Source organism: Narcine bancroftii, chromosome 1, assembly GCF_036971445.1.
Source record: "Narcine bancroftii isolate sNarBan1 chromosome 1, sNarBan1.hap1, whole genome shotgun sequence".
Lineage (NCBI taxonomy): Eukaryota > Metazoa > Chordata > Chondrichthyes > Torpediniformes > Narcinidae > Narcine > Narcine bancroftii.
This window is the reverse complement of record NC_091469.1, coordinates 488,909,985-488,930,482: the sequence shown is the minus strand read 5'-3', so window position 1 is coordinate 488,930,482 and position 20,498 is coordinate 488,909,985. Positions and strand designations below refer to the sequence as shown.

Sequence of the window (20,498 nt, the reverse complement as noted above, 5' to 3'; positions counted from 1 at the left end):
ATCCGATGACGAGCTCACCTCCATCCCCCACCCTCCCTTCCTTAATTCCCCTACTTTGTAAAAATCCATCCAACCTGGTCTTATACTGAGGTCACCTCCACTGCTTCACTGGACAGCAAATTCCACAGATTCACCCCCCTCTGGGAAAAGTAGTTCCTCCTCATCTCTGACTTAAACCTACTGCCCTGGATCTTGAGGCCGTGTCCCTGAGTCTTTCTCCCCCCCCCAGTAATGAATTGGGAATTCACTATTGGCTCCTCCCCTGGCTCCGGCCCTGCATATCCTGATATAAATCCTGGACCCCTGCCAAAACTCCAGTTCAGTCCACAGTCCACAGACCATGTATGCCATTCTTATTGAATAAAAGCGTGTTGAACTTTCTCTGGTCCTGAGTGCTCTCAGTCGCACTATAGTTTTATTCAATAAAGAACAGGATGGAAGCCCTGTTGAAGACCGCGATGCTCCTCGTCAACCCTCCATCCCCGGAGACCCTGGAAGAGTTCGCGTACTGGCTGGAGTGCTTCCAAAGGTATCTGTAGGCCACGTAAGAGATCTACTCAAAGGATGAGCTCGAGGTCAGCACTCTTCTCTCGCATCGGTCCCAAAGGATTCACGATCATCAGGGACTGTACAACTTGCACAGCGGCTGTTGAGAAGCTGAAGGCTCGTTACGAGGCCCCAAAATGTTGTCCTAGCAAGGTATCGACTCTCACATTAAGGACTATATCCTCGTCCTACAAGCACTCGTGAGGAACTATGGGTACGAGGACAGCATGGCCTGAGAACGGGAGGATGAGCAGATCCGGGACGCTGTGGTCACTTGGGTGTGGTACAAATACATTCAGCAGCGGTTGCTAGAGAAGGGTGGTGTGGCGCTATCTGACATCATACTACTGGCCAAGTCGATGGAGATGGCCAACTGGGGGCTGACAATTTGGAAGGTGGCAGCACCCTTCATGAGGACCTGGGTCCCAGAGCAACACCACACTCTGTATCGGCTCTGACAGCAGTGGCCTTAGCACTAAAGGATGCTGTTTCTGCGGTCGGCAACAGCTCCCAAGAACTCAATGTCAAACTAAAGACTCCAACTTCTCTGGTTGTGGTATGAAGGGGCACTGGGTGAAGGTCTGCAGGGCGAGGGGGAGTGCTGAGAGGTCCAATGAGTGCGCAACCCCTGACGGGCCGACTGAGTGGAGCCCGAAACCCAAACCCCCGGCCTCCCGGTGCCAGTGTTGTATGCCATGGCCTTCCTCTGGCGAGAGCAGCGATGCATGAAAACTTGGCGGCCATCCTGCCAAGTTTTGAAACCGGCACCATCTTCATCCGACGAGGAGGGAGCGCGGCCATCTTGCCTGCATGAGGATCCGAACCAGGGCAAGGGGAACGACAGCATCTCCAGTGTCCTGTCAGTGATGGTGTTGGACCAGGAGATAAGTGGGGGGGGGTAACGAACATAAATTGAAATGCTTCACTGACTCTGGCTCAACTGAGAACTTCATAGACACAGAGACTATCCAAAATCTCAAAGTGTATCCCCACTAATTATTGTATTTATTTAGCGTCCATACGCAGTCTGTTAATATTCAAGAACATTGCACGATTCATTTATCTTTATAGGAGGGGAAATTTGTAAATTCAAACTATATGTACTTAAGAATTTATGTGCCCCGGTTTTGTTGGGTCTTGACTTGTGTCACTTTAAAAACGTGACCCTGTAGTATTCCGGTCCTCTCCCTCATTACGGTTCGGAACGGAAGGTCTCAAAATTCTGAAGCCATTTGCACTGCTATTTTGCTGTCTCTCCACACTGAATATAGGTCCACCCCCTCTGTTCCCCTATCTGAGTGCTGATTGCAGACGAGTTGCTACAAAAAGCAGGTGCTCCAGCGCAAAGGACCAGGCATTCATCAAGACTGAGACACAACGACTACGCGATGAGAATATTATTAGGCATGGTACCAGCCCATGGAGAGCACAGGTGGTTGTCATAAAGGGGGAAGAAAAGGCTAGTAATTGACTATAGCCAAACTATTAATCACTTTGCACTCCTAGACGCATACCCCACCCCCCTTGCATTTCGGACATGGTGATCAAAATTGCACAGTACAAGGTCTATTGACTATTGACCTTAAAGCTGCTTACCACCAGTTGCCAATCCGTTCCGAGGACCATCTCTACACTGCTTTTGAGGCTAACGGGAGACTCTTTCAGTTCAAGAGGGTCCCATTTGATACCATGAATGGGGTCTCAATCTTCCAGAGACAAATGGACCGAATGGTGGATGAATTTAAGTTGGTGGCCACTTTCTGGAGGGCCATGATGCCAACCTGCAGAACTTTCAGCTAAAGTCCAGAACCTCACTTACAAAACCAGTAAGTACGTGTTCAGGGGTAAACACCTAACCATGTTGGTCTACGTAGTGGAGAATGGGATCTTTGGCCCGAACCCGACAGGATGCACCACTGTTGGAACTCCCAATCCCGAGGAGCATGAAGGCTTTGAGGTGGTGCCTGGGCTTCTTCTCATATTATGCCCAATGGGTCTCTCAATAGGCTGACAAGCTCCGTCCCCTCCTAAAAACCACTTCCTTCCCACTGACAGCCGAAGCTCAAACAGCTTTCAACTACGTCAGAAGCCACATTGTAAAGGCCACCATGTACGCAATGGACGAAAATGTACCTTTCCAGGTGGAAAGTGGCGCTTCAGATGTAATCCTGGCTGCAACCCTTAATCAGGCAGGTAGGACGGTTGCATTTTTTTCCAGGACCCTACAAGGCCATGAGCTTCGGAATCTATCAGTGGAGAAAGAGGCACAAGTCATTGTAGAGACCATCAGGGACTGAGGGCACTACCTGGTGGGTAGGAAATTCACCCTCCTCGTGGACCAGTGATCGTTGGCTTTCATGTTCAACAACACGAAACGAGAAAAATTAAAAATGATGAAATTGCTAGATGGAGGATCGAACTCTCCACCTACAACTACCAACATGGTTCCCTCAGTGAGCCTCCAGATGCCCTGTCCAGAGGAACCTGTGCCTCTGCACACACCGGCCAGTTGTGGTCACTGCACAATGAGCTCTGCCGTCCAGACATCACCTGCATGGCTCATTTTGACAAGACACCCAATTTACCCTACTCCATTGAGGATGTCAGGGAAATGACCAGGTCCTGCAAGGTCTGCGGAGTGCAAGCCACACTACTACCGTCCCAGAATGGTGCACTTGATAAAGGCATCCAGGCCCATCAAACTGCTCAGTGTTGATTTCAAGGGACTCCTCCCCTCCATGAATGGGAACATGTACTTTCTCACTGTCATTGATGAGTACTCTCGATTCCCATTCGCCATTCCCGCCCGGACTCATCCACGCTGTCCGTCACTAGGGCCCTAGACTCTATTTCACCCTTTTTGGATATCCCGGCTCTATCCATAGCGACCGAGGCTCATCATTTATGTGTGAGAAGTTATGCCAGTTTCTGCTGGTGAGAGGCATCGCATTCAGCAGGACGACCAGCTTCAACCCCTGGGGGAACGGACAGGTTGAGAGAGAACACTACGGTTTGGAGGCCATAGAATTGGCCCTTCGATCCAGTAGACAGACTCCTGCTGACAGGACGTCCTATCCATGGCGCTCCACTCCATTAGGTCGCTACTCTGCACTGCAACCAATGTGATTCCTCCTGAGCTGATGTTTTCTTTTCGAGAGAAGAACCAACCTCCGGGCTTGGCGGACAGCACCAGGACCAGTGCCGCTTCAAAAGGAGGAGCAAATCCGTCCCCTGGTCGAGAAGGTGCACCTACCCCACTTATGTGGCATACCAGGAGGGCAGGGACCAGATCTCTCAATCAGGGACCTGGCACCCGCCGGAACTGACAACCCATCACCTCAGGGGGGGGCCAAGAGTCGAACCCATCACCTCAGGGTTTCCGGAGAAGTGCCAAAGGGCTCAGGGGAGCTGCCACAGGTAGTGGTTCCAACCACCCCTCAACCAGAGCCAGATCACCCACGGGCCGAGGCCCCAGAACCACAGGAGGGTCGGGAAGCCCAGGACCAGCCGACGCTCTGCCCCCATTTCCAGACCCCTTGACAGGACGAACTTGTAATTTTCCGGTGTTCTCTGTTTTCACCTGCAAGGTCCATTCAAAAGGAAGGGGTGAATGTTGTGAACTAGGAATTCACTACTGGCGTGATGCTCTAAAGACTGACTCCTCCCCTGACTCCGGTTCCCCCGTATATCCCTAACCCTAAACCCTGCCAAAACCCCAGTACAGTCCACAGACCATGTGTACCATTCTTATTGTACTCTCCCGAGTGCTCTGTCGTGTGACACCCCCACCAATGGAAAAATTTTACCTCCCTCATTAACCTCTCTAAAGGGGTAAAATGCCCTGCTCATGGCAATCTCTGGGCCTTATATATTTTTGTATGTGGTGAACATCGCTCCCCTCTCGTGGAACAGGGCAGCCAAGAATGAACAAGAGGAGAAAGTGGTAAGGATCAAACTGGTTCAGTGGGGCCCTGTGATGAGGTGAAGTGGAATGAATGGGGCGAGCAAGATGACCTGAATGTCGTGGTGAGTGGCCGCACAGATAATCAGGCCCCTCAGCCCACTGAGTCCTTGCTGACCATGCATCTATTTACGCTATCCTGACCCGCATTCCCAGCAGCTCCCCCCAGTTTCTACCATTCACCCACATTCTCGTTACAATGAACCTACAGCAGCCAACTTACCGACCTATCTTTGGGAAGTGGGAGGAAACTGGAGCTCCCTGGAGGATACCCATGCAGTGACTTAGAGAAAATGCATTCTCTGTGCAGACAGCATCAATGTTGAAGACTAAATACAGATCACTGGAGCTCTTGGGCCTCCCCTCTCCTCGTTGCCCATCCCATACCAGGCGTTTGAAGGACAGCACAGTTCAAAGTTCAGATTTATTGTCAGAGAACATACACGAGGTTCTTTTTCCTGCCTGCCAGGTAGAATTTCTACTTAACCAGCAGGGGCATGATTTAACTCTTTCTGTGCAGATCTACCAGCTCCCTGATTGGCGACTGGTATTCCTGGTGAAGAATTTTCCAGTGGGCCAGCGCGTGCTGGTGGACAGCTCCTCTGGACAGCACGTAACCCAGGGAGAGATAAAGAAGGAAGAATTTGCCCGCCTTACTGAGATGCCAGCGGTGAGGGAGGTCCTGTTGGTGGGTCTCGGCAATCGGCAGACGAGGCCTTTCCTTCTGGTAAGCCCTGATGCCACATGCATCTCCTTGGAAATTGTTGTAATTCTCTCCCTTGGGGGCTAGGATCGAAAACTGCAAATGCTGGAAATCCAGAATAAAAACAGAAGATTGGTGGAAAAGGTTAGTGCAACTCTGTTATAGCGCCGGCACCCAGGTTAAAATCCAGTGGTGTCTGTAGGAGTTTGTACGTTCTCTCCCTGGGGGCTCTGGTTTCCTCCCACCCTCCAAAATGTAGGAGGAGTTTTAAATTTAATTTTTTTTTTAAATTTAGATATACAGCACGGTAACAGGCCCTGTTGGCCCAGAAGCCCATGCTGCCCAATTACACCTAATTGACCTACAACCCCCTGTATGTTTCGAACGGTGGGAGGAAACTAAAGCCCCTGTAGGAAACCCATGCAGGCATGGGGAGAACGTACAAACTCCTTGCAGGCAGCGTGGGATTCAAACCCGGGTCGCTGGTGCTGTAATACCGTGCACTAACTGGAGATCTGTCGTAGCTTAATTTGGGGAAAATTGGGCAACATGTTTAAATGGCTGGAATGGGTCTTTTACCATGCTATAAATAAAATAAATTTAAATTAAAAAGTGAAATGGTCAGCGGATAAAGGCAGCATCGGCAAAACGAGAAACAATTGAAGTTTCATGTCTGGGTCCCTTCAGAAACTGGGAAAGAGAGAAGACAGTTTTAGATTGCAAGTTTCAGGATGGGGCTTGGAAGAACAAAGGGAACATCTCCTTGGCTTTGTTTTGCTGTTCAGCTTCCAGCTGAGAGAAGAGTTAAGAAACACTGCAGTGCAGACTTTCCAGATTATTTTATTGTTATGCAATAAAACAGAAAATGCGATTCTGTAGAGGCAGCTAAACTGAGTCAGGAAGAACGAGACCAGTAGTCGGTGAGCTCATTTGCACTCAACTTGTTTATTGCGACTTTTCGCGCTGCGCCTTATAGGGCTACAGGTAAGTCTCACCTTCGCGCCGGAAACCACGTCATGACATTGCCCCATGCGCGTGTGGACCCGACCTGGCCAGCGGAAAAGGCGATCCCAGCAGCATCATCTTGACACAGCTCCTCCGCTCTCGCGACCGTAACACACAGAGCTGGTTCGCCTGCAGTCAGATGAGCACCGCCACAATACTATACAAAATCTCCCTTTAGTCTATGGTGAGGCAGACGGAGATTCGCTATCAGCAAAAACTACCCAGCACCCCTTACAGCCAGAGAAAGTGAAGTAAAAGAAAGTCCCCCATCCTCTAGGATCAGTGAGTGTCCGCGGCTTCGCCTCCTGCAACCGAGCTCCAGATGCACACCTTTGCCAAGATCAGGAAGCCTGAAGGTGCCCTCTCACATCCTGGTTCCGATACCTCGTTCTCCTTCAGCCAGTCTCTTTATATTTCCAAGGTGATGTTGGCCCTGGGAACAGATGAATAACTTTCTTTGCGACTCACCTGCTGCAGGTTCATGTGGAGCAAGAGCTGTTGATTTACGAGGCTTTTTCCTACGACACACAACAAAGTCAGAATAACCTGAAAGTCCGCTTTAAAAAGGTAAGTAAAGCCACTTGGGGAAAGTTGAACCTTGAGTTCCTCCCATCCACATTTCTGGATCCTTAAAATGAACCGATTTAGATAATGATTTGCACATTTTTTTTTTTGCTTTGGCCCCCTTAAGACTGCTCAAAGTTGTCTCTTCTCAGTTGGTTTCTTTTGTACTCTTCTCCTACCGACTACATAAAAGTCCTTTTACAATTTCAGATCGTGCCTCCCCCTTCAATGTGCTGTGGACCCCGGGGGAGTTGTACAGCACCCATTGAGAATGGTTGATCTATACATTATTATAAACAATTTCATGGTTTAAATGATTCCCTACCACTTAGCTTTTTGGTCGATTATGGGGTTGTGCATGTACCCCAAGTTTAAAATCAAAACGAACTTTATTTGTAAAAGCACGATGCTGGAGAAACTCAGCAGGTTAAACAGCGTATTCTACACAGCAAAGATAAAGATGCAAAACCGACATTTTGGGCTTGAGACCTTCATCAAGGTACGAGGAAAATGTAGGCAGGCACCTGAACAAAATGGCAGGGAGAAGGGCAAGGGGAGGACTACAGGCACGAGGTCATAGGTGCATTAGGAAGGGAGAGTGTTGGAGGGACCAAAGAAGGGAGGTAGTGGGAGGGGGAGAGATGACTGGGGGAGTTGCAAGTGGGGGGGGGTTAACAGCTGGGAAACCAGAGGGTGCAGGTGGTAAGCAAGAGGTCAGAGGGGGTAGGTGGCAGTCAGGGATGGTCAGAGGGCATAGGTGGAGGGCACAGGTGGTCATGAGGTGGCCATGAGGTGGGAGCAGGGGAGGTCAGGGTGGAGGTGGGGGCAGGGAAGGTGGTAGGGCAGGGAGGTGGGGGAGATGACAGGCAGGGGTGGTCATAGGGAAGGTGGAGGATGGGGAAGTCATATGGAGGAGATGGGAGGCAGGATGGTTGGGATAGGTGGGGGTGGGGAGGTCAAAGGAGGGAGTTGGGACAGGGGAGGTCAGAGGAGGGAGGTGGAGGTCAGGGGTGGTCAGATGGGGGAGGTTGGGAGCAGGGGAGGTCAGGGGGGAGTTGGGGAGGACGGAGATGAGGCAGTCCGAAGACCAGGGATGGGAAGAAAGGGAGCTCAAAGTGAGTAGATGGGGGGGGGGGCGCGGGTGAGCAGGGAGAGGTGTGAGGGGGTGGGCAAGGAGTAAGGTATGAGCCTGTGGAATCCAAGGTGCCAGCCTTGCACAGGCTGAGGGAGGTGTGGGATCTGGCGAGGGAGTTGCTGTGGACGCTGGAGGTGTTGGCACCGGTGAGCGGAGGGATGGGATTGGGGTGAGCGCCGGAGGCGACAGGAGCATTAATTGATTATTCATCTCAATAGCTGGGTTATTAATTGGATATTACTGTAGAGAGCATTTCTGCCACATTTATAGAGGAAACTACACTTCTAAAACGTTAACTTCTTTCAAAGTATTTTTGGATGGAAAGGCACAATATGTCTTTTTTAAGTTTATGTAACAACTTTGACAGATCTGGGGCATTTCTCTTTGGAGCAATGGAGGATGGGAAGTGAGTTAATTGAAGTATACAAGTTGATGAAAGCCATAGATAGGGTGGACAGCCTTTTACCAGGTGACAATAGCAAATACCAGAAGACATCTATTTAAGGGGAGTGGAGGAAAATGTAGGGGGTGGGGGGGGCTGTCAGAGGTAAATATTTTACACAGTGCTTAGAATGAATTGCTGGGGTAGTAGAGGCTGGTACAATAGAGACATTACATGGATGTAAGAAAAATAGTGGGTTGCAGACTGTGAGGTTGGAAGGATTAGACTGATGTGGCAGAGGTATATAGTTCGGCACATCGCCATGGTCTGACGGACCTGTACTGTTCTCATTAACATTCATACAGCCGTTTACAGAGCAGAGCTTTCCAATAAACAGAAAAATCAATTAACATGAAGAAAGGGCAGAATGAGAGTACTGTTGTAGGGTTCATTCAGGAGCCTGATGACTGCGGGGAAGAATCTGTCTTTAAACCTCTTGGTGTGCATTTTCACCTTCTCCCTGATGGGATTTTCCACATTACAGGAACCCTTGCTTTGTCAGTACCTTTGTCAGCCCCATTAATGTTGAGTCCTTCTCTTTACCCTCCCAATTCGCGGTGGTAACCTTGGTTCCCTACATGCTTTGAAATGGTCCTCCCTTCCTGCGGGGCCCATTAGGTGGCCCTTGTCCTGATGATAATGAGTAACAGTTTGGTTTCTTCCCCAGTTGCCACATAACATTAACTTCAGAGAGAAGAAGCTCAAACAATCTAAGAAGGAGAAGAAGGTCGAGTCTGCCACGGGTGAGGAACTGATAGTTCCAAAAGCACGGGTTGCTCGATTCCGTTATTTTGAAGATATATCTGGATATTCGGGGGTAAGGGATGTTGTCATTGGTTCTGGCTTACTTTTAATTTATTTATTCTACAGATTTATCTGAGCAGAAGTGTAACACTGGGATCACTCAGAGCATAAATCACACATCTCCAGCTTCGTCCGAGAAGCAGTCTGTCATGACTCCTGCTAGCTGGATTCCTTCAGTATTTAGACAGATGTTTAAATAAGTAATGCACGAAAAGGCTATGAACGATGCAGGCCAATGGGATTGATTTTGACTGGCAAAAGATTCAGAATAGCTTTGGTGGACCTTATTATTCAATGGCCGCCATGTTCCTTCCCTCCAGTAGTTTGAAGGGTCTCCTGGGTCGCAGGGCTGATGCCAATTTTTTTTTTTATCCACACATTCCTGGGAAAGCAAAAGCAACATAATGCTGACGTTGGGACTAGGGAAGAGAAGGTGCAAATGATTTTTGTTAAATTTAGAGATGCAGCCCCGTGCTGCCCAGTTACGCCCATGTGACCAATTACCTACCAATCCCCATCCATCTTTGAAACTTGCAAGGAACTACATGCAGTCATGGGGAGAACGTACATAGAACGGGGGATTCGAACCCTGGTCACTGACGCTGCAATTGTCTTGAGGTAACCCTAATCCTGGATGCATTCAGCTGGCTGGGCATTTTCCTTGGCTTTCTCAGCAGCTAAAGAACTCGTTAAGTGTTTTCTGTTGCGTTACTGATTGCGGGTATCTTGGGGACCTTCGGTCAAGCACGTGAGAAATTCAGCGCATCCCCGAGTTGTTCCAGGACCCCACCACTGGGTCACATGGTGGATGCTGTGCACTGCCGCTGTTGGTTTTCATGCATCATTAACCTCCCCTCTGTCTCCGTCCTAGGTATTCATCTGTGGTCCATCCCCGCACTGGCTGTTCATGACTTCACGAGGCGCGCTACGCTTGCACCCCATGACGGTTGATGGGCCAATTGAATCCTTTGCCCCCTTCCACAATGTCAATTGTCCAAAAGGTTTCCTGTACTTCAATAAGCAGGTAGGGAGGAGAGTCGGGTGTCTGTTTAATGTTAATGTGCCAGGAGGCTGATGGGTGAGCAAATTGCAGACAGAGCTGAGGTACTCATGGTGGAGGAGAGGTTAGTAAAAACACCAAAATGCTGGATGAACTAGTCAGCCTTTCAGCGTCCATTGGTGATATTTCAGGCCTGAGCCCTTCTTCAAGGAATAAGTAGAATGAGCCAAGAGCAGGAAATCTCAGAATTCAGACAGTGGTGTCTGGGGATGGAGTCCAGATCAACAGAAGGTGTTAATTGGGAATGATAAGGGGAGAGGAGAGAATTTATCATGTCTGTTCTGTGAAAGGAGACAAGGAAAAGGGGATAGAAGTGAAGGGGGGGACGGCGGGGGTTAATGAAAGCCAGAGGAGTTGATATTCATGCCATCTGGTTGGAGGGTGCCCAGCTAGAAGATGAGGTTTGAGGGTGGGTCTCAGTCTGGTAGTACAAGAAACCATTGTCAGGCGTCAGCAAGGGAGATGCTCATGGGAACTATGTATCTGTTTTCTCTGCTTCTCCTTCAGCTGAGAGCTGTGGGCTCAGATGTAAAGCACTTTTGGCCATTCCTGCTTGGAATGGAGCTGATAACAAGAACACATGAGCATGTGTCAGCCATCTTACCCATAAGATCATAACTGATCTGGCCATGGATTCGGCTCCTCTTAACCTGCCTGTTCCCCAGAGCCCTTAATTCCCCAATAATTTAAAAATGTCTCTTAAATGCATTAAACGAGGCAGCCTCCATGGTTCCTTGGGCAGAGAATTTCACAGATGCTCTAGACTCTGGGAGCTCCTCCTCATACTTGTATCTTGTTTGTGGAGTGTCGTGGAGAGCATTCTAGCAGGTTGCATCACTTTGCTACAGAGGTGCCTATGCTCAGGACAAGAAAAAACTCCAGAGGGTTGTTACCTCGGCCTGGGACATCACAGGCACCAGACTTCATTCCATCAGGGACATCTACAAGAGGTGGTGTCTTAAGAAAGCAGCCTCTATCCTCAAAGACCCCACACCCACCCAGCCCATGCCTTCTTCACTCTGCTACCATTGAGGGAAAAAGGTACAGGAGCCTGAAGTTGAGCACTCAGTGGCACAAGGACACCTTCCTTGCTGCTATCAGATTCCTGAATGATCAACGAACCAAAGGCACGGCCTCACTTTGACTTTTCCTGCACTATTTTTATTTATTGTTGTACAGGGTTTGCCCTGTGATGCTGCCACAAAACAACAAATTTTGTGATTTGTTCATAACAATAAATTCTGATTGTCCTATAGTACTAGTCTCACCAGTCCGTGGAAATAATCTCCCTGCTTCTTTCTTGTCTAATCTGTTGGTAATTTTGTATGTTTTTCAACCTTTTGTTTTCGAATGACTATAGGCCTAGGCTTCTCAATTTCTCCTCATAGACCAAACCCCCTCCTATCCAGAATCAACCTGGTGAACCTCTTCTGCACTGCCTCCAAATCCATCTTATCCCTGCTCAAGTAAGGAGACCAGATCTGCGCACAGTACTAATAACTGTCGTGTGCCATCCGACCCAGACGTCACCCGGGTGTGCAGTGCAGTCACACACTAGCCTGTTGATGTTTAGACCTGTGAAGGGTAATACGTACATGGCCCTCAGAGTCCCAGCAGGCTCTTCAATAGGAGGATTCCTTTAAAAGCATTAATATAGAACACCATAGCCCTTTGGCCCACGATGTTGTGCCAACCAATATAAACTTGTTCAATAAAAATTTCCTTACCTCAACCTTTTTTTTTAATTAATGTGCCTATTGTGCCAGCCTCCACCTGCACCCCAGCAATGAATCCCAGGCACCCACCCCTAACTATTCTCCCCTAAATATTCCTCCCGTCGGCTTGTACAGATGTCCTTGGGTGTTTGCTACTCTTGCCCTGTAGAAAAAAGTGCTAGATCTCCATCCTGTCAGAATCTCCTAATCTTGTAGACCTTTATTAAATCACCTCTCATCCTCCTTTGCTTCAAAGGCAGAAGCCCTGCCTCTGCCAACCTTGCTTAAGAAGAGATTTAAGGACATTTTCCTTCCCCTTTGGTCTAGGGTGACCTCCGAATCAGTGTGCTGCCGACTTACTTGTCTTACGATGCACCATGGCCCGTTCGAAAGATCCCCCTGCGCTGCACCGCACACTACGTATCGTATCATGTAGAAACCAAGGTAAAGTGCTGCTTCAAGTCTTTTTACCCCATTATGTTGGTCAAGCAGTTTTGGAAGGTCCACTTCCATATTCTGCCTTCCCAAGTTCTGGCTAACAGTGTTTCTTTGCAGTGGATTCCAGGAGAGAGTTAGAAAGCAGCGACAGACCAAGAAACTTAATATTTTCTCAACCTTGGGAGCAGCGGCCTCATAACTTCAAGTTCAACTTTATCTTTCATCCGATTGTATGAGAATAACCCGACAAAACAGTGCTCTTCGGTCCTCGGTGCAAACACGCAAACACACAGAACACATACAGACAAATAATACGTGCACAATACTTGTATATAAAAATACAAATACACGGTTAGCTTGAACGATACATAGATTGTAGAAAGAACCTTAACAGGGAAATTAGAAAGACAAAAAGAAGGTACGAGGGGGGCAATAGCAAATAGGGTGAAAGCAAATCTGAAGGGTTTTTACAAATATATAAATAGCAAAAAGAGAGTTAAAGATAGAATAGGTCCACTGGAAAATCAGAGCGGAGGAATATGTGAAGATCCATATGAGATGGGGGAGATATTGAATGAATTCTTCTCGTCCATGTTCACAAGGGAAAGAGATAATGAATTGTGTAGGATGAGTGAGGCAAAGAGGTCAGTTATGGAAAAGATAGGGATTAGTAAAGAGGGGATTTTAGATCTTCTGGGGTGTATAAAGGTAGATGAGTTTCCTGGTCCTGATGGGATTTTTCCGAGGACCTTAAGGGAGGTCAGGGAGGAAATAGCGGGGGCTCTGACGGTGATTTTTCAATGGTCACTGGAGGAGGGTGTGGTGCCGCGGGATTGATGGGTTTAAAACGTGGTTCTGCTGTTTAAAAAGGTGTAGGCCAAGCAACTATATGCCAGTAAATTTGACATCGGTGGTGGGGAAACTAATGGAAGGAATTCTTAGGGATGATATATATAAATATCTGGAAAGGCAGGGATTGATCAGGGACACCCAACATGGGTTTGTGAGGGAAAGTTGTGTTTGACGAATCTTGTTGAATTTTTTGAAGAGGTGACTAGACAGGTTGATGAAGGTAGAGCAGATGATGTGGTCTATTTGGATTTTAGTCAGGCTTTCGATAAGGTTCCACATGAAAGGTTAGTGAGGAAGGTTCAGTCTCTAGATTGTCAAATGTGTTCAACGGTGGCTAGAAGATAGGCACCAGAGAGTCATGATGGACAGCTGTCTGTCAGGATGGAGCTCGGTGACGAGCAGTGTGTCTGAGGAATCGGTGTTGGGTCCTTTGTTGTTCATCATTTATACTAATGATTTGGATGGTGGGGTGGTAAATTGAGTGAGTAAATATGTGGACGATACAAAAATAGGGGGAGTTGTGGATAGTGAGGAGGGTTTTTGTGGACTGCAGAAGGATTTGGACTGTTTGGAAAAGTGGGCTGAAAGGTGGCAGATGGAGTTTAATATAGATAAGTGTGAGGTGATTCATTTTGGGAAAAATAATCAAAACATGACATATGCAGTGAAGGGTAGAGGGGGTGCAGAGAAGGTTTACAAAAATGTTGCCTGGATTGCAGTATCTTGAATACAGAGAAAGATTGACTGGGACTTTATTCATTGGAGCGTAGAAGGTTGAGGGGGGATTTGATGGAGGTATTTAAAATTGATAGAGTAGATGTGAATAGGTTCTTTCCCCTGAGGGTAGGGGAGATTGGAACAAGGGGTCATAAGTTAAAGGTTAGGGGAAAAACTTTAGGAGTAACATAAGGGGAAGCTTCTTCACTCAGAGAGGGGTGGCTGAGTGGAATGATCTTCCGGAAGAGGAAGTTGCGGCAGGGTCAATTCTGTCATTTAAGAAGAGGTTAGATGAGTACGTGGAGGTGAGGGGGTTGGAGGGTTATGGGCAAGGGAGTGGGTAGGTAGAACTAGTGAAGTTAACGTAAATCGGTGCGGACTAGAAGGGCCGATATGGCCTGTTTCTGTACTGTATATTGTTATATGGTTATAACAGCATGACTGTTACAGCACCAGCGACTCGGGATTGAATCAGGTAATCAGTAAGGAGTTGTACCTTCTCCCTGTCTCTCCGTGGGTTTTCTGTGAGAGCTCTGGTTTCCTCCCACCCTTCAAAAATCGTACGGAGGGTTGTCCGTTAATTGGGGTATTTGGGCGGCATGTGGTTGTGGGCCAGAAGGGTCTGTAAATAGATAGCAGAGGTACAGAGGGTTTGTATGAGCAGTTACTCAGTCGTTCAGCATCTCACTGTCCTTGGGAAGAAGCTGTTCCTCAGCCTGGTGGCTCTGGCTCTGTAACTGGGAGTAATTGGAGGATTCTGTGTGGGAGGTTCCTCACTGATTTTTGCAAGCCCTCTTCAGGCCCATGTTGGATCCTAACCTAGAGTGGGTTTGGTCACGCATTCTCCAGATACACCAGTCTCCTCCCACGTCCCAAAGGCAGGTGGGTTGGCAGGGTGATTGGCTGTTGTAAATTGGGTGGGCGACTGGTAGAAGCTTTGGGGGAGTGTTAAAGAGGATGTAGGGAGAACTAAAAGTGGTCTTGGTGGGCCTGGTTTGTACAATGGCACAAAAGTAAGAATGCCAGATTGGCAAGAGGAGTGGGAGATGCTGGAAAATTGGAGACACACACAAATCGCTGGAGGATCTCGGAGTCGGGCAGAATCTGTGGAAGGTAATAGCTGCTTGATGTTTCTTAACAAAATGTTGATGATCCATGGGTGCTGCCTGACCCCATGAGATCCTCCAGCATTTTGTGTATCTCATAGAACACCACAGCACAGTACAGACCTTACAGCCCACGATGTGCCACCCTATGTAAACCTACTCCACGTCAATCTAACTTTTCCCTGCCTTACACCCATAATATTACTTGCATCCATCTATCTAAGAGTCTCTTAACCATCCTTGTGGTACCAGCTTCCTCCATCACCCCTGGCAATGCATTTCAGGCCCCTACTACTTTCTGACATCTCCCCTAAACTTTCCTCCACTCACCTTAAAACAGATGTCTTCTGGTATTTGCTATTGTTCCCTCAGGAAGAAACTAGGTGACCTGGTGGTGAAGTACCCTTCTATGAGTCCATCCATTAATAGTTACTAGTTTTAAATTGGACATTCAGGATGATAATAGCCCCTTCTGGCCCAGGAGCCCGTGCCGCCCAATTAACATCCAATTGACCTACAACCCCCGAAAGAGGGTGGAAATTCACATAGACACGGGGAGAACATACAGACCGTGCCAGATTCAAGCCTGGGTTGCTGGCCTTGGGGTAACCATGCCACCCACGTGGATCTTTGACGGATTGAACCACAAACCAAATGGCACTAAGTTCGATTGTGAGTTTTATTTGAGCGCCTCGCAAAAGTTGGTGAAACCGCACAAGTGTTGCAGTTAGTCTTAGTCCTCATCCCCACTCCCACCCACATCCACGCGAGAAAATATACGGCAGAGTCGGATAGCATGGGAATGGTCAGGCTCTGCATACGGATTTCTCTGTGGATGCTACCTGCTTGTGCCTTCTTCTTCAGGTGTATGCTGTAACCACCAGCATTCCGGAGATCTGCAATAGGATACCAAAGATGACTGGGGACGATAAAGAGTTTGAGAATGTTGAACGTGGTGAGTAAGTCCAGAGTAAAAAGAATCACAGGGCAAAGTTTGAAGATTGTCACTAAGACCCTTAACAGGTAGAGCGTCTGCTCACTCTGCTGTGAGAATGTGGCATCATCTACTATTACAGCTTCTTGTTGGGCATGAAAAATACAGACACGAATCCTTGTATAATAAAACCTCTAGTATCTAGCAACCACAAGAATTTGTTAGATGCTGAATATGCAAGATTTCCAGATGCTTGAGACTCACTCTTACAATGCCTAGCTAATACACCTGCATTAAGAATAAACAGTTTAAAAGACAAAAATACTGCACTGTTTATGCATGGATCAAACTTCACTTGCATGAATATATAAACCTTAAAGAGTTTTACTTTATTTTCAGTCACATTCTTTGAAAACAGTTAACCATCGCTGCATCTGCAGGTTCCTCCCCCTCTATTGGAGGTGCCCAAAAGACAAACAATAAGATTGTAGATAATTAACACCTTCCCCAAAATTTACTAATAATGATAAAGACTAACTAAGCAGGGATGAGGAGACACTTTAAAAGAGTCGCCCCCAATGACGAGGGGCATCAAACAGCTCTTCATCTTGGGCGACAGCATTTTATTCAAACAGCTGCTCTGAGCAAAGCACGACCAAGGCTCTCTGCTGGCTGAATATTTGCTTCCATCTTCACCAAAAGTTTGTGTTACTTCAGAGAACATTTACTTTTACAATGTTAAACTTTTATTTATTCTTATTTCCATTTCTTTCTTTCTTTATTTTCCTTGTTATTTTTTGCTGGTTGCGTGGATTCCAGATAATAGGGGGTTTTGCTGTACTCTGTAACCTTGCTCTTTCGGCAGATGACCGCTATATATATCCGCCTCTGGACAAGTTTTCTATTCAGCTGATCTCACCTGTGAGCTGGGAAGCCATTCCCAATACCAGGTAAGTCAAAGCAGTTGAAATCTTGCTGGAAGGAGTTATTTTTTTAAAAGTTAGACGTACAGCTCGGTACGTCTAAAAGGGTGGGAAGAAACGAGCCACCAGGGGAAACCCAAGTAGACATGCGGAGAACGTACTGTAATGGATAATGGGAGAATTTGGTAAGATTAGTGGGTTACATACATACATCTTATTTGAAAGACTGAAGAATACATATTTAGTAACATTGCAGAATCTTTGGAGATTTTTATTCACATTTTACAAGTAGGTGAGAATTGAAATGACATCATGAAATGAATAGAACATTGTTTGGAACTGGAGACAGGCCAGATGGTTGAATAACTACAAGGCTTCTGACCTTTCTGCAAAGTGCTCACAGAAGGGTCACTCCTGGGTTTTGTTTACCTAAGACAATAGATTGACCAAGGGGGAGAACTCCTGTGGTTTTGCTGAAGAAGGTGGGGGTTTTTGCAAGTGAGAGAGTTACCAGTGATATAGGGTTTGAAAATGGTGCTGTCGTAAGGAGTTTATGTTCTCCCCGTGTTCGTCCAGATGCTCCAGTTTCCACTGTAAGGTAAAACATCATGAGATGGGAATGTGTAGGGAGTTACCCTGTACAGGGCAGTAACAAGAAGGGGAGGTGTCCTTGTACTCCTGTTAGGTAAAACATCATGAGATGGGAATGTACAGGGCTGTAACAAGATGTGAATGCATCCTTGTACTTACAAGATAAGAGAGACATTGATGGATTGAGAGGCAGGAAGCTAGCAGGGAAAGGATAGCAACAGTTTTAGTCATTGGACAAGTAATGATATGATGATGTTCTAAGCACATATCCAAGGGTATAAAAAATCACCATTTTGCTGATAATGGCAGAATGCATTCTCCGACTAACCTGGTTGGTCGCAAGTGTTACAATCCGGTAATAAAGAACAAAGAACCCTGATTTCGACTCAGCCTGGTGTTTGTCTCACTCATTCATGAACAAAGCAGACCTAACACCACCCACCCTCCAAAACATAAGGGCCTTGTTGATTAATTGGGGTATTTGGGCGCCACAGGCTCCTGGGTCGGAAGGGCTTTTTCCCACGCTGCGAGTTTAAATTTAAAAAAAAAGATTAAATGTGGTGCACAATATGAATGTGTCGTCCAAGAGCACAACCATTCTGTTGTCAGATTGGATTTTCTTTATCATATACAAAACAGACAGATGAATGATCAAGATCATCTTGCAGCACTGTGACCTTTCGAAAGGCCAAGGCAGCCAGTGCAAGCCTTCAAGGAAATTTTCTGACCATCGGCAATGTTGAAAATAGCCCAGTGTGATTGGCTAAGGCCCGAGGCAGTGAACAATTCAATGCTGTTTAGCACCTGAGAGTTCTGCAGCACATGGAAACCGGTTCCTTTATTTCTCATCGTACTTTCTCCACCTTCATCCCTCCTCGGGTGGATTCTGCAGATCATTAGTCATCTGAGCTGACTGGGAGAATGCTGATCAGTGTACTTGAGATTTCTGTTCATCAATACACTTTCCCCCTTTTCCTCTTCTATGTTTTGTCCCTTTTCAAATCAGAACCCCAGGCCACCGTCATCTTTCATCTTCCACCGCGATTCCCCCACAGCCTTCTGTCATTGTCTCCTCCTACCCCTTGGTTCCATCTGCTCTCTCTCTCCACCATTGTCACCTCCTTGGATTCCAGCTCTGACGGCTTTTGCCTCTAACTATCCACACCCACCCTCTACTGCTCATCTTGCTCCAGCTGACGTGCCTTTCTCTCCTTTTGTATGGCCCTGGTGCAGGGGGGAGGAATTCTGTGGTTTCTCAGGGTGGATGGTCAAGTGCAGGGGGTTACCGGTGGCTGATGGCAGAGCGGTGGGTGGGGGGGGGAGAGGAGAGAGGGTCTCCACTGCGGATAGTGGAGTGACAAAGGGTGAATCCTGGTGGAGATGGTAGAGTGCTGGAGTGCGTGGTTCCTGGGGCAGGTGGGGGGGGTGCTGGTGGTCTCCAGTACAGATAGAAGAGTGACGGGCAGTGAATCATAATGGAGATGGTGGAGTGCCAGAGTGGGGTGTGACTGGCGGCAGAGTGCTGAGGGGGGTCTCCGGTGCGGATGGTGGAGTGCTGGGGGGGGGGGGGCGCGGGTCCTCCAGTGCAGATAGTGGAGTGACAGGCAGTGAATCATGGTGGAGCACTGGAGTTGGGGTTACCAGTGGCTGATGGCAGAGTGCTGTGGGGGGGGGGGGGGGTGTCCAGGTACTGATGACGGTGTGCCACGTGGAGGGGGGTGGGGCCGGCGGGTTCCGGTCTAATAGCCGAGCGACGGAGGGTGAATCATGACCGGGGGGAGGGGGGGAATGTTCCTGGTGCTGATAGCAGAGTGCCAAGGGGGAGTCAGTTAGGTTTTCAAACTTTTTCTTTCCACTCACTTACCACTTTAAGCAATCCCTTACTAATCAGGCAAGAGGGAGAAAATTAAGTTTAATGGAGATGTCCAGCTCCCCTGACTTGCACTCTCTATTCATGCAGGATTGAAATGGAGGACTGGGAACACGTAACATGCATGAAGACTGTGTCCCTGAAGAGCGAGGAGACTGTGTCAGGACTGAAGGGTTACATTGCTGTGGGGACATGCCTCACCCAGGGCGAGGAGGTTACGTGCAGGGGCCGGGTGAGTGAGTTACCTTGCGATTTCCTGGCAGTCGTTGTTGTCGAGATGTGTACGTGACACCATGGTTGTATGAGTGTTTGATTCAATGGAGGAAACGTGAGACAACACGCTGACGCTGCTTTGAATAATGTACTCCTCCGACTGCCTTGACAGTAGTTCTCAGCCTCCTTGTAAATCAGTGGTTTCCAAACTTTTTTTTTTCACTGACAGACCACCATAAGTCATCCCTATGCCATTGGTGCTCTGTGATTAGTAAGGGATTACTTAAGGTGGGATGTGGGTGGGAAGGGAAGGTTGAGAATCACTGCTCTAGACCCAATTGTTACTGAAATATTTTGCTTGAGAAAAATAGTCATTGGCCCATTTCCTTTGGAGTCATGAAACCGTGCACATAACGAGTCAATGAGGGACGATTAAAAGTGTTTTTCAAACTTTTTCTTTCTACTCACTTAAGCAATCCCTTACTAACCACAGAGCACCGGTGCCATAGAGAATACTTAAAGTGGGATGTGAGTGGAAAGAAAAAGTTTGAAAACCACTGCTGTAAAGTGTAATCTCTATGAATGACGTACATTAGCCTTGGCTTCACTGAATTGGTTCCACTTATGAAAGGCCTTTTGAACATCATAATTGTACCTACCTCTTGCTTACTATCAAGAATATTGTTCCGTGTCCAGCGTCATACCTTGTCAGGATTTGATAAGCTCAAACGAGGTCCTCCGTCACTATTGTAACCACATGAACATAAAGCCCAATCACGATTCTCTGTCCAAGGAGAGCCTTACTTGCCCAATCTCAATAGCAAGATCATCCTGTTTCTGACAAGACCAGAACTGCCCACCATACTCACGGTGCAGTTTCACCAAAGCTCAGTTACGTCCCTGCTTTTGTACATGTATC

The 20,498-nt window shown here is 47.6% G+C and overlaps 1 protein-coding gene across 3 annotated transcripts in view; it reads left to right on the top strand.

Moving 5' to 3' along the window:
- Positions 1-20,498, top strand: part of cpsf1 (cleavage and polyadenylation specific factor 1) — a 118,293-nt gene that overhangs the window by 78,316 nt on the left and 19,479 nt on the right. For all 3 annotated transcript variants that reach the window (XM_069915091.1, XM_069915090.1, XM_069915092.1), the window contains 8 exons: positions 5,028-5,234; positions 6,693-6,782; positions 9,024-9,173; positions 10,032-10,184; positions 12,263-12,379; positions 15,913-16,003; positions 16,848-16,932; positions 19,457-19,598. In XM_069915091.1, coding sequence (XP_069771192.1) covers positions 5,028-5,234; positions 6,693-6,782; positions 9,024-9,173; positions 10,032-10,184; positions 12,263-12,379; positions 15,913-16,003; positions 16,848-16,932; positions 19,457-19,598 — 1,035 coding nt within the window. The remainder of the gene's footprint in view (positions 1-5,027; positions 5,235-6,692; positions 6,783-9,023; positions 9,174-10,031; positions 10,185-12,262; positions 12,380-15,912; positions 16,004-16,847; positions 16,933-19,456; positions 19,599-20,498) is intronic.